General features: G+C 47.7%; 1 protein-coding gene across 15 annotated transcripts in view; it reads left to right on the top strand.

The window, feature by feature from the left end:
- The window catches only part of PDE9A (phosphodiesterase 9A), a 121,319-nt gene that overhangs the window by 71,509 nt on the left and 36,919 nt on the right, over positions 1–12,891 (top strand). For 5 of the 15 annotated variants that reach the window (XM_055279792.2, XM_055279789.2, XM_055279788.2 and 2 more), the window contains 3 exons: positions 4,830–5,009; positions 5,130–5,184; positions 6,406–6,476. In XM_055279792.2, the coding sequence (XP_055135767.1) occupies positions 4,830–5,009; positions 5,130–5,184; positions 6,406–6,476 (306 nt within the window). The remainder of the gene's footprint in view (positions 1–4,829; positions 5,010–5,129; positions 5,185–6,405; positions 6,477–12,891) is intronic. The other 10 variants (XM_055279796.2, XM_055279794.2, XM_055279793.2 and 7 more) reach the window with 2 other exon arrangements.

The following is a 12,891-nucleotide window of genomic DNA, read 5'->3' as shown; positions in this document are numbered from 1 at the left end:
CATAAGTCTCAAAATAAGATAGGCCGATTCCTCTCATTTTATCTGTTGTTTTTCAAAATTGTTTTTATTCTTGTGAGTCCTTTCCCTTTCTATCTAAATGTTAGAATAATCTCTATTTCTACAAAAAAAAAAAAAGTCTTGCTAGCCTTTCAATGGGAATTTTGTAAAACCTGTTTACCTATGTGGGGAGAATTTACTATATTGAGTCTTCCAACCCATTAACATGGTCAGTCTTGCCATTTGTTTGTATCTTCTTTGATTTCTTTCATGAATGTTTTGTAGTTTTCAACATACAACTTCTGCATATGTTTTGTCAGTTTTACACCTAGCGGTATTTTTGAGTGACTGTAAATGGTACCGGTGTTTGTTTTTGAGACAGGGTCTTTGTCCCTGAGGCTGGAGTGCAGTGGCCTGATCATGGCTCACTGCAGCCTCAACCTCCCAAGCTCAAGCAATCCTCCCACCTCAGCCTCCTGAGTAGCTGGAACCACAGGCACATCCCACCATGCTTGGCAATTTTTTTTTTTTTTTTTTTTTTTTTTTTTTTGTAGAGATGGAGATCTCTGTTCCCCAGGCTGGTCTCAAACTCCTGGGCTCAAGCAATCCTCCAACCTTGACGTCCCAAAGTGCTGGGATTACAGGCATGCGCCACTATGTGTGGCTGGTATTTTATTTATAATTTCAGTGTCTACATGGTCATTGCTAGTATATACAATTGTAGTAAATACAATTGAATTTTGTGTGTTTTCCACCCTGCAAACTTGCTAAACTCTCTTCTTAGTTCTAGGAGGGTTGTGTTTTCTTTTTGTTGTTGTTGTTTGTAGATTCCTTGGGATTTTCTATGTGGACAACATGTCATTGGCAAACAAGGACAGTTTTCTTTCTTCCTTTCTAATCTGTTTGCCTTTTATTTCCTTCTCTTGCCTGTTGCACTGGCTAGGACTCCCAGCACTATGTTAATTAGCAGTAGCGAGAGCAGACAGCTTTGCCTTGTGACAGTCTTAGACACCAAGCACTGAGTTTTTCACCATTAAGTACAGTTGGCTCTTCTGTATCTGTGTGTTCCATATCCATATATCCAACCAACCACTGATCAGAAATATTTTAAAAACAAGGAAAACAATACCAATTAGTAAACAATACAGTATAGCAACTCTTTACATAACATTGACATTGTATTAGGTATTCTAAGTAATCTAGAGATGATGTAGTGTGTACGGGAGGATGTGCATAGGTTATATGCAAATACTACACCATTTTATATAAGGAATTTGAGCATCCTTGGATTTTGGCACCCTTATGGGGGGTCCTGGAACCAATCCCTCAGAGACACCAAGGAACAACTGTATAATGTTGGCTGTAAGGTTATGGTTGATGCTTTTAATCAACTTGAAGAAGTTCTCCTCCATTCCTAATTTTATGAGAGTTTTCTCATGAACATGTGTTGAATTTTGTCAGATGTTTTTTATGAATTAGTTAATATGATCATATAATTTTTCTTCTTTAGCCTGTTGATTGGAGATTACATTGATTGATTTCCAAATATTGAGCCAACCTTATATCCCTGGAATAAACCCCACTAAATCTTGATATGCAGTTATTTTTATATATTACTGAATTCTACTTGCTATTTCATTAGTGATTTTTGTATCTATATTCATGAGGGATGTTGGCATGTAGTTTTCTTTTTGTTGTCATTCCTTGTCTGCATTTGGTATCAGGGTAATACCAACTTCATAAAATGAATGGGGCCCAGGTGCAGTGGCTCATGCCTGTAATCCCAGCACTTTGGGAGGCCAAGGCAGGCAGATCACTTGAGACCAGGAGTTCAAGACCAGCCTGGCTAACATGATAAAACCCCGGCTCTACTAAAAATATGAAAAATTAGCCAGGCTTAGTGGCGGGCGTCTATAATCCCAGCTACTCAGGAGGCTGAGGCAGGAGAATCACTTGAGCCCAGGAGGCGGAGGCGGAGGCTGCAGTGAGCTGGGATCATACCACTGCACTCTAGCTTGGGGGACAGAGTGAGACTCAGTCTCAAAAAAAAAAAAAAAAAAAGAATGGTAGTGTTTCCTCCTCTTCTGTTTTCTTGAAGACATTGTTAAAATCATGTTGAATTTTTAAACATTTGGTAGAATTCTCTATAAATGTTTAGAACCATCTTGGCCTGGACATTTCATTTTGGGGAGTTTTTAAATTACAAATTGACTTTTGCTATAGGTTGTTTAAATTACCTGTTTGATATTGAATGAGTTGTAGTACCTCACGCTTCTCTAGAAGTTGGTCCATTTTATTGAAGATGTCAGAGTTATGTGTGTAGAGGCATTTGTAGTGTTCCCTTATTATCCTTTTGATGTCTGCAGGGTCTGTAGTGATGTTCCCTCTTTCATTCCTGATATTGACAATCTGTGTCTTCCCTCTCATTCTTTGTCAGTCTTGCTAGAAGTTTGATAATTTATTATTTTCAAATACCTAGCTCTGTTTTGTTGATTTTCTGCATTGTTTTTCTGTTTTCTGTTACCAGGATTTCTATTCTCCTGTCTTTGTGATTTCCCTCCTTCCTTCCTTTGCTATCATTGTGGGTTTACTTTGCTCTTCTTTTCCTGGGTTCTCATCGTGGGATCTTGGCTTATTGAGTTGAGATTTTTCCTCTGTCTAATGGAAGCCTATAGTGCTATAAATTTCCCTCTCAGCATTGCTTTAGTCATGTCCCACAGCTAAATTTTGTGTTGTATTTTCATTTTTATTGAGTTCAATGTCTTTTTAATTTTCCCTTGAGACTTCCTCTTTGACCCTTAAGTTATTTAGAAGTATGTTGTTAAGTTTCCACGTGTTTGGAGATTTTTCTGCTATCTTTCTGTTATGGATTTCTACTTTGATCCTCGTGTGGTCAGAGGACATACTCTGTATAGCTTCAGTTCCTTTAGATTGGGTGAGATTTCCTTTACAGCCCAGGATATGGTCAGTCTTGGTACATGCTCTGTAGGTGCCTGAAATGAATGTAGCGCTCTGCTGCTGTTGGGTGAAGTGGTCTATAAATACTCATCATTTGATGGACTTCTAAATGTATCTCAAGACTCTGAGATCGTTTACTCTCAAAGGTTATGTGATACACTACCTTTTCCAAAGAATTCCTAAGTGATCTAAACCCCTGCTGAGTTCACCAAGTGGCCTGTAAAACCCTATGATGATTCTTGTTGATGGGAGCCATCTTCCCCCACTAGTAGGTGTGGGCCCTTCTTAAGGTGAGGGCCTTTCTTAAGGTGAGGGCCTTGAGCTCGCACCAGTTCAACCTATGGCTGTATGAAAATTTTCTGGCTGACATTTTTACACTTGTAGCTTCAAGAGATATAACAAAACATCATTTTTCTTCTTCTTATCAAGTCATAGAATGCTAAAGGCAGCAGGAATCTGGGGTGATCTGATCTACCCTCTCATTTGACAGGTGAAGCAATGAGATGTTGCGAAGTTAAACTGATTAGTTTTTTAAAATTTTTTAAATGAAATTAATATATGTTAATTATAGAAAATGAATAAGAAAAAAGGGAAAATGCATAAGATAGAGGGAAGCAAACATTTTTAAATAAAATTTATATAAAACTTATAACCAAAGATGACTACTATTATTATTTTGGGGTATACCCTCCCAATATGTTTTCAAAAGCAGGATCACTCTATGTTACTGCTTTAAAATCTTTTTTTTTTTTTGTACTTTAACAACAGACGTGAACATTTTTCAAAATATTATTTCTAATAGCAAAATATCCTTCCAGGTATATGTCTGATGATACAGTTTTCTCATCATTTATTTAATGAATCTCCATTGGGTGGGCGTGCAGGTTGTTACAGTTTTCTCTGTGTTAAATAACACCGTGATGAATATCTTTTGTGTACATGCACGATGATTTCCTAGAAATGGGACCCTGGGTCAGCGCTTGTGAACATTTTTAGCTTCTGAGCCCCATTGCCAAGTTGGATTCTTGAAATTTTTTGTTTGTTTGGGCAGCTTTGGTTTTATTTTTTTGTTTTCTTTTGAGATGGAGTTTCGCTCTTGTTCCCCAGGCTGGAGTGCAATGGCGCGATCTCAGCTCACCGCAACCTCTGCCTCCCAGGTTCAAGTGATTCTCCTGCCTCAGCCTCCGGAGTACCTGGGATTACAGGCATGCGCCACCATGCCTGGCTGATTTTGTATTTTTTAGTAGAGACAGGGTTTCTCCATGTTGGTCAGGCTGGTCTCAAACTCCCGACCTCAGGTGATCCGCCTGCCTCGGCCTCCCAAAGTGCTGGGATTACAGGCGTGAGCCACTGCGCCCAGCGCAGCTTTGGTTTTATTTGTTTTGTTTATAGTGGAGGGTTAGACATCAAATCAACATAGAAGATGATGTGAACTTATGACTAAGCCTGGCGTGGGCTCTCGGTATTCTGGGGCATGAGCTGGAGGATGGCTGGAGCCAGGTAGAGACCGCTCCCTTCCTTAGAATGTCACGTTGCTGACAAGGACAGCACTGTGAGCATCCACACCTTCCTGTGAGGTATCTGGCATTGGGCCTGGTCAGGAAACAGGAAGACAGGCAGGTTCCATTTAGCCTGGGACCTGGACCTTGTAAAGCCAGCCACCCAGCCCAGTTTTACAGGCCAGGCAACAAAGGGAGCAACTCGTTGGACTGAGGCCTGCCTCCCCTCTGCAGACCCGCCGTGAGAACACCGTGTTCTGAGTTGAGACGTGCCTTGAACTCACTTTGTCCCAGTAATTGCCCCCATAAAATAGACCTGGACACTAAGAGGAAACTTCCCATATTTGGAAACCCAGTCCTGCCTGCTTTTTATAGCTGGTGTCGAGGACAAGAGAAACACAAGCCGTGGCCAGTCTGCTGAGAGACCACTGAGGGACACACGGGTTGTGGGCCTGGAGCAGCCCCGGAGGGAAGGAGCATTTCAAAGTGGACAGGTAGAGCCCAGGCCCAGAGAGCCCCAGGGCTGCTGCCAGGAAGGCCAGCGCATCCCTCCAGGTAACGGGCAGCTCCTCGGCCACAGCCTCCGCCCCCCAACACGTGGGATTCGGGCTGCAATGGCCTACGCGTCTTTTCCTCTTGTCCGTGTTCCATCTGTCTTTCTTCTTTGGTTTCTAGAGAGAGAAGAATTAATCCAGAGCGTGCTGGCGCAGGTTGCAGAGCAGTTCTCAAGGTACAGTCTTCTAAACTTACAACCAGCCAGAGATGGGCGCATCTTTCTCTAAGAGCGAGGGCAGGCCCCAGGCTCTGAGGCTGGCCTTGGCTGGCAAGCGCGGCTGTCTCACCTGCCTGGAGGAGCTGCCCGCATGGTGGAAGCCTTCTGTGGCTTCTGTAACTAAGCCAGCTTGGATGGAACCAGGAAACGCTCACCTTAGACCAAAGACCGTGTTGAGTGGGCGCATTAGAACGTGAGCTCGTGAGGTCGAGATGTTCTCCGCCGGCCCTTCTGGGATGGGAGAACAAGCTGTATGAATTGGCTCCATTGGAAAATAAGCTTCCTCGCTGAGCTTCTGTGTAGTTAGGAGACTTCCTTTTCATCGGAGTCATCCCAGCAATCCTGACCTGGATACTGTATTTTCCGTTTCTCAAACTGACTTCTCTGTGGCATCTTACTGCCCGCGTTAATTAAAATGGTGAAAAGCACAGACGGGTGGGATTTCTTAAAAACCTTCGAATTGGCCGGGTGTGGTGGCTCACGCCTGTAATCCCAACACTTTGGGAGGCAGAGGCGGGCAGATCACCTGAGGTTAGGAGTTCGAGACCAGCCTGACCAACATGGAGAAACCCCCGTCTCTACGAAAAATACAAAATTAGCTGGGCGTGGTGGCACATGCCTGTAATCCCAGCTACCTGGGAGGCTGAGGCAGGAGAATCACTTGAACCCAGGAGGTGGAGGTTGCCGTGAGCCGAGATCATGCCACTGCACTCCAGCCTGGGCAAGAGTGACAATCTGTCTCAAAAAAAAAAAAAAACAAACCTTTGAATTGTTTAACTGACTGGGTTAGAGCCTCCAGAGAGCACAACAGGTCCTCCGAAGATGTCTGTGCCCATTGGGGGAGGGCATGGGGACTGGACCGTCTCAACCGCATAAGCAGAGAGAGGGCCATGTGTCCGCCCCAGAGATCTTGGGTCCACTGCTCAGGCCTGAGGAAGTAAATATGCCCTCCAGCTCGGAAAATACACCTCATGATAATTTGGTGATTCTTTCCTGCCCGTGGGACATGATGATTTCTGAAGAGCAAGTCCTAGCATGTTGGCACGCAGCCCCTCACCAGCCCACCTAGAGGCCTTGCCCGTGCCCACAGCAGGGACTCAGTAGGTGTTTGCTTAACCAGTTTTGGCTCTGAGAATGTTAAGGGTCATATTTACTCTCTCTTTTCTTTTTCATCCCTAGAGCATTCAAAATCAATGAACTGAAAGCTGAAGTTGCAAATCACTTGGCTGTGCTAGAGAAACGCGTGGAATGTGAGTGACGTTTCTGTTTCCTTTTTGCTTCTCTGTCCTTTAATCTCTATTCAAATTAACCACTTGGAACAGGGAGGAGTTCAGTGTCAAAGGTAAACACGAATGTCTTTCCTTTGTGAAATACTTGAAAATTACCTTTGATGTGAACAAAGGCTAGCACAGTAACTAACTAGGCATTTTATTTCTATGTTAAAAGAAGCACAGCTCATGGTATAAAGCATTCTTTCAGCCCCAAACAGTAAAAATGAACACATGAAGCCCTCCACACTTAGCCCTTCTGAGAACCTCTGCTGAGTGTCTTGTCTGTGTCTTTTTTTGTGTAAATGAAGACATTCTCTGCACACTGATCGGCACCCTGTGGGTCATGATTTTTTGGAATATGTCTACTAAGTTGTTATCTCTTGGTTTCTGATACAGTCTGGATGTGCGTCCCCTCCACATCTCACACTGAAATGTCATTCGCAATGTTGGAGGTGGGGCTGGTGGGAGGTGTTTGGGTCACCAGGGCAGATGCCTCCTAAATGGCTTGGTGCTCTCCTTGAGATAGTGAGTTCTTGCAAGATCTGGTTGTTTAAAAGCACGTGGCACCTCTCTACCCTCCTGCTTCTCCGTCGCCTTCCACCATGACTGGAGCCTTCTCGAGGCCTCCCCAAGAGCCAAGCAGATGCTGGCACCAGGCTTCCTGTAAAGCCCACAGAACTGGGAGCCAATCAAACCTCTTTTCCTTATAAATTGCCCAGCCTCAGGTATCTCTTTATAGCAACAGAAGAACAGCCTACTACAGCCTCCAATCACCACCAAAGGAAAAGCAGAAGAAGAACTAGTGAGCCAAGGAGTGTTGATTCAAGTCCTGATTTAATGATCAAAAAGGTCAAATTCTGGGAAGAAAACAACTTCAAGTCACCCACCCTTTTTGTCCTCATCCATAATATCAAGATCAGTGCTTGAATTCCACAGGCCTCACAATTCTGTGTTCAACTCACAGCTTGACAAGTGAACTCTTTGTCAATGAAAAGGCAAAGGTTAATGATTAACAGGCACCGTATTTACCAGCTTAGGAACTAAATAAACAGAATCCAGACAGGAGACCATTAAGAGTTGCAGCATCACCAAAAATATCTGGCTGATTGACTGAATGTCATCACTTTTCTTTTTTTTTTTTTTTTTTTTTTTTTGAGAGACCGAGTCTTGCTCTGTCATCCAGGCTGGAGTGCAGTAGCACAATCTTGGCTCAATGCAACCTCTGCCTCCTGGGTTCAAGTGATTCTCCTGAAGCATGATTTACATAGTCAGATTTATACTTTCCAAAGTGTGTTGACATTTCTAAAAATGTATGTGGTCACTGGATCTTCAAGACAGTTTCATTTTCCCCATTGTCAACGAGGAAGCCACAGAGAGGTTAGGTAACCTCAAGTTCACTCAGCAAATTAGAAAAATAAATAAAGCTGGGACTGGCACCCAGGGTCCTGGCTGGGCTGCTGTCACTGCCTGCTACCTGCCCTTCTGGGACGAGTCACCTCCCTGCACACCTGGCTGAAGAGGACCAGGCACTCCATGAGGATTCCTTGATAACGCAGGTTGGAAAGCTAAAGCTGCAAGCAACAGAAACTGATCGTGGCTGCTTTGAACAGAAAAGGAGTTTTTCCCTAAAGGATTTTGGGAAGCTTCCCCAAGGGAACAGGGCTCAGAGGTTGTGCAGCAGCAACAATTCCCCAAATCCCGTGCAGAGCTGATGCTGTGCGGATGCCTATGCTGCCGTCTCTGAGCCCCAGATGTGGCACCAGCTCCCCTGTATTCCTCACTCTGGACCCAGGCCCCCCGGAGGTTCCACAACCACTTGTGCAGATATCAGGCTGCTTCTCCATGTCACTGGCTACAGGTTCAAAATCTAGACAGAGCCAGACCACGCACCCAAGGTCTAGCTGCAAGGCAGGCCCCACAAAGGGAGGCTGTGAGTGTCCTGAGCCTGCCGCACAAAGCACCACAGACTGGGAGGCTTAAGCAACAAAAACTGACTCTCTCGCAGCTCTGCAGGCCAGAAGTCAGAAATCAAGGCATGAGCAAGACTGGCTATTTCTGGAAGCTCTGAGGGGCCCTGGTTCCATGCCTTTCTCTTAGACCCTTGTGGTTCCCAGCAATCCTTACCATTCCTGAGCTTGGAAGTCTGCATCGCTCTAATCTCTGCCTGTGTCTTCACGTGATGACATTCTCCCACGATGTCTCCATGTCACCAGTCTCTCTCGGCTAGGTCTTATAAAGATGCCTGTCTTTGAATTTAGGGCCCAACCTAAATCCAGGATGGGCCCATCTCCAGATCCCTAATGGATTATATCTGCCAAGGACCTTTTTCTATATAAGGTCCCATTCACAAGTTCCAGGGAGTAGGTTGTGAACAGATCTTTCTGGAGGACACAATTCAAGCCACCACAGCGAGTGTTTGCATTTCCATATTCTGCACCTGGAGGCTGGCTCAGCTCTCCACCAAGCCCCATGTCACAGGGAATTCTGCGAACTTGGGTACAGGTTTGAGCCAAAGCATGCAGAAAAGGCTTGCTGCAGAGTCACCACCCACCTTTACAGACGCAAAAAGCCACGCAGTCACTATGGGGCGAACATGCAGATGCCCGCGGGCAGCAGGTACCTCCCACCTCTCCTCCTCTCTCCAGCACCTGGGCTTTTCTTCAGCCTCCCCCATCTCCTACGCCCCACCTGGAAGCCAGTGCCAGCTCCCCCATGCTCTTCCCGGAAAGTGCAAACAGGCAAGTTGAAGAGGCCATGTCGTAACTCTCAAAACTCTTACAGAGAATTCTGTCGCCCACAACAAGATGAATAGTAACCCTGTGTGTCTTTGAATAACTGACCCTGGAAAATAACCATCAAGCCAGAAGAAAAGTGTTCCTATTTTACCTCCAAGTGGCAGGTGAGTCAAAGACCACTGAAGGAAATGGCCCATAGGACCTTCCCCTCTAGCCTGTTCTAGCTGCGGAATTCTCCAAAATTTCTCACTTCTCAGAGGGAAGGCATCTTCCCACAAGGCCCTCAGTAAATGCACATAGATGGCCTGCAAGAGGACACCACTTGACCCACCGAGCTCAGGCTCACTGCACAGACCAGAATTACTGGCGCTTCTATGGGTAAAACCGGTTGTTACTAGTTGTACTGATTTCTAGCACCAGAGACCTAGGACTGCAGAAATGGGATTGAGGGAGCTCCCCTCTCTAAGGAGTAGAGAATGAGGAACAGTCCAGGAGTTGCAGAGGGTAAGGGAGGGGCTTGGGCGAGGTCAGGGGGGCCTCTCCGCAGTCCTCCTGGCTGCCCTCCTCCCCTGGCATACCACTCACACCCCCACTCCAGGAGGCAGCCATGTCCAGACAGGCTGTCCTCCTCCTGAACTCCACCTGGCTTTGAGCTCATCCTCCCCGGGCACTTCCGGCTGATGGCTCCCCACTCTCCAGCAGATGTGCTTTAGCGGGAGGTGGCCAGGATGCTGCACCTGTGCTGAGCCCCAGGGATTCTGAGTTCCAGAGACACTACAAGGGCAGCAGAGCCTTAACCCAAAGAGGCAAGAGCCCAGACATTTCAGGAAGCTTGGAGGGCAGAAAGGGAAAGTCCTTTTGAGGAGAGGGCCTGCAGCTGAATCTCTCATGCAGGCCACTGGATAGGTGTGCACCCAGCTTCTCAGAAGGTCAGTCCCCACCCTGCACAGCTGCCAGAAGCTAGCCAGATGGGAAGGTGGCCAGGAGCCTGGTCTGACACTCCGATGCACAGGGCCTGGGCCAGAGGCAGATGCTCCCATCTACATAAGCACACACACGTAAACACAAACAGAGAAAGGTGCACATGCACTGACATACACACATGTGAAATCACACAGGCATGTCAGGATGTCACATATACATGCACACGTGTAAGCACCCAGGCAAGTGCAGATACATTCATATATATGATCACACACACACACATGCACACACACAGCTGCTTCTGCTATACATGAGCTGCTGTGAGCTGTTTTGTTTTGTTTTTGTTGTTGTTGTTGTTTGAGACGGAGTTTTGCTCTTTGGCCCATGCTAGAGAGAAGTGGCGTGATCTTGGCTCACTGCAACCTCTGGCCTCTGAAGACAGGACACTTCTGTCTCAGCCTCCCAAGTAGCTGGGATTGTAAGCACCCGCCACCACGCCCGGCTAATTTTTGTATTTTTAGTAGAGATGGGGTTTCGCCATGTTGGCCAGGCTGGTCTCGAACTCCTGACCTCAGGTGATCGACCCGCCTTGGCCTCCCAAAGTGCTGGAATTACAGGCGTGAGCCATTGTGCCTGGCCGAGCTGTTTTCTCCTTCTTGAGTTAAAGGATTCATCCACTAGAATTGGCCACCTTAAAGCCATATTATATTGTGGTGGACTTGTCTTAAATGGAATTTCCTGCTTCTTCTTAAATGTATAATTCCTCTCAATTGAATATAAATTTCTTCATTTCTCTTCATTGACTTTCAAAGGGCTTCTTCCTTTTGATATATAAAGTTTAGCCTTGTTCGAGAGATCTGGGATTTCCCTTACGTTATAGATTATTTTGTAAACAGAACACCCAGGCCCCTGCCCTCAGTCCTGGCTGGAGGTAAAACATTAAAAAGAGATTTTAAAGCAGGGCCCTTTACTCCCTTCCTTCCTGGTTTGCGGCCGGGGCACAGGGCAGCTCTGCTCCATCCACCCTTTGTCCCTGTGCTCTGGGCTTGGACCAAAACCTAAACACAGCGTGGGTCGTGGCAGCAGCTGACCGCCTGGGGCAAAGTTTAACACAGGCCATACAAACAGCCCAGAGCCTGGATGCTAGAACCAAGCCTTGCTTGACTCTGTCACTCAGGAAGTGTGCTCTACGCAGGCTCTTTAGTGAGGCTCTTGGAGGAAGTGTTGAAACATAGCTCTATTCATACATGGCTTTAAACAACTTTCACTAGCTCTGCAGCCAAAGGACTGGGCCTGCCAGGTTCCCGGCCTCTTGCTGGGGCACAGTGAGGTTGGGGAAGGAGCACAGCACAGAGCCTCCTGAGCCTCGGCTCGGCTCTCCCCCACCCCCGGCTCGGCTCTCCCCCACCCCCGGCTCGGCTCTCCCCGACCCCCGGCTCGGCTCTCCCCGACCCCCGGCTCGGCTCTCCCCGACCTCCGGCTCGGCTCTCCCCGACCTCCGGCTCGGCTCTCCCCGACCCCCGGCTCGGCTCTCCCCCACCCCCGACTCGGCTCTCCCCCACCCCCGGCTCGGCTCTCCCCGACCCCCGGCTCGGCTCTCCCCGACCCCCGGCTCGGCTCTCCCCGACCCCCGGCTCGGCTCTCCCCGACCTCCGGCTCGGGTCTCTCTGACCCCCGGCTCAGCTCTTCCCCACCCGCCAGGCCGATTTCCCCAAAGCCAGCGTCTGTCAGAAAATCACCCTTAAGGTTTTTCCTGCAGGTGGCCTGTGACTTGCAGAAGCTCACAAAAATCTCTCTTAAAGCCCTTTTTTTGTTGTTTTGTTTTGTTTTGAGACAGAGTCTCACTTTAACGCCCCGGCTGGAGTGCAGTGGTGTGATCTCGGCTCACTGCAACCTCCTCCACCTCCCGGATTCAAGTGATTCTCCTGCCTCAGCCCCCAGAGTAGCTGGGATTACAGGCAGCCTGTGACCACACCTGGCTAAATTTTTGTATTTTTAGTAGAGACGGGGTTTCATTATGTTGGTTGGACAAGCTGGTCTCAAACTTCTGACCTCAGGTGATCCACCTGCCTTGGCCTCCCAAAGTGCTGGGATTATAGGCATGAACCACTGCGCCCGGCCTACAGTCCTTTTAAGAGGACAACCTGGGGTTTCCAGATAATCCTAGCCCCACACACAGGCATGTCCTAGGGTCCACACCTGGTCAGCGGGAATAACAGGCAGCCGTGGGCTGGGCTCCCAGCCCCCTAGCAGGGTCCAGTGGGCCAGGGAGCCTCTGCTTTGGTTTGGGTGCGTGGTCTATGCCCGCCTGTGTTCAGCGTTTGAAGGCAGAGGAGCGGGCCATGATGGGCAGAGCCGACGTCCAGGCTCCACGGTAGGGCCGTCCTGCTGCTGTCTGCAGACCTCTCAGCTTGAGGCCCCACGCCTCACAGGACTGGCCTGCTCCTCCCTCTGGATTGAGGTGGAGCAGAGCTGGCAGTGGGTCGAAGAGGGGAGCTGTGGAATCTTCCCCAAAGCAGCCGGGTGTCCTGGAAAGGCCAGGGAGTGAGGAGGCAGGACCCCCGGGGACACAGGAACACACATCCACCACAATGCTCACCTCTGCCTCCTCCGGCAGACCTCCCCGCCAGCCCTGTCATTTCATGGCATCTTGTTTTCTCTCCATCGAGGAATGCACTTTTCAATCTTGTTACTCACTATCCATCTACTTGGCCACCAGCCTCTTCATAAACTTA

Source organism: Symphalangus syndactylus, chromosome 5 (assembly GCF_028878055.3).
Source record: "Symphalangus syndactylus isolate Jambi chromosome 5, NHGRI_mSymSyn1-v2.1_pri, whole genome shotgun sequence".
Taxonomy (NCBI): Eukaryota; Metazoa; Chordata; class Mammalia; order Primates; family Hylobatidae; genus Symphalangus; species Symphalangus syndactylus.
The sequence above is the reverse complement of the archived record's forward strand: the minus strand, read 5'-3'. Positions and strand labels throughout refer to the sequence as shown.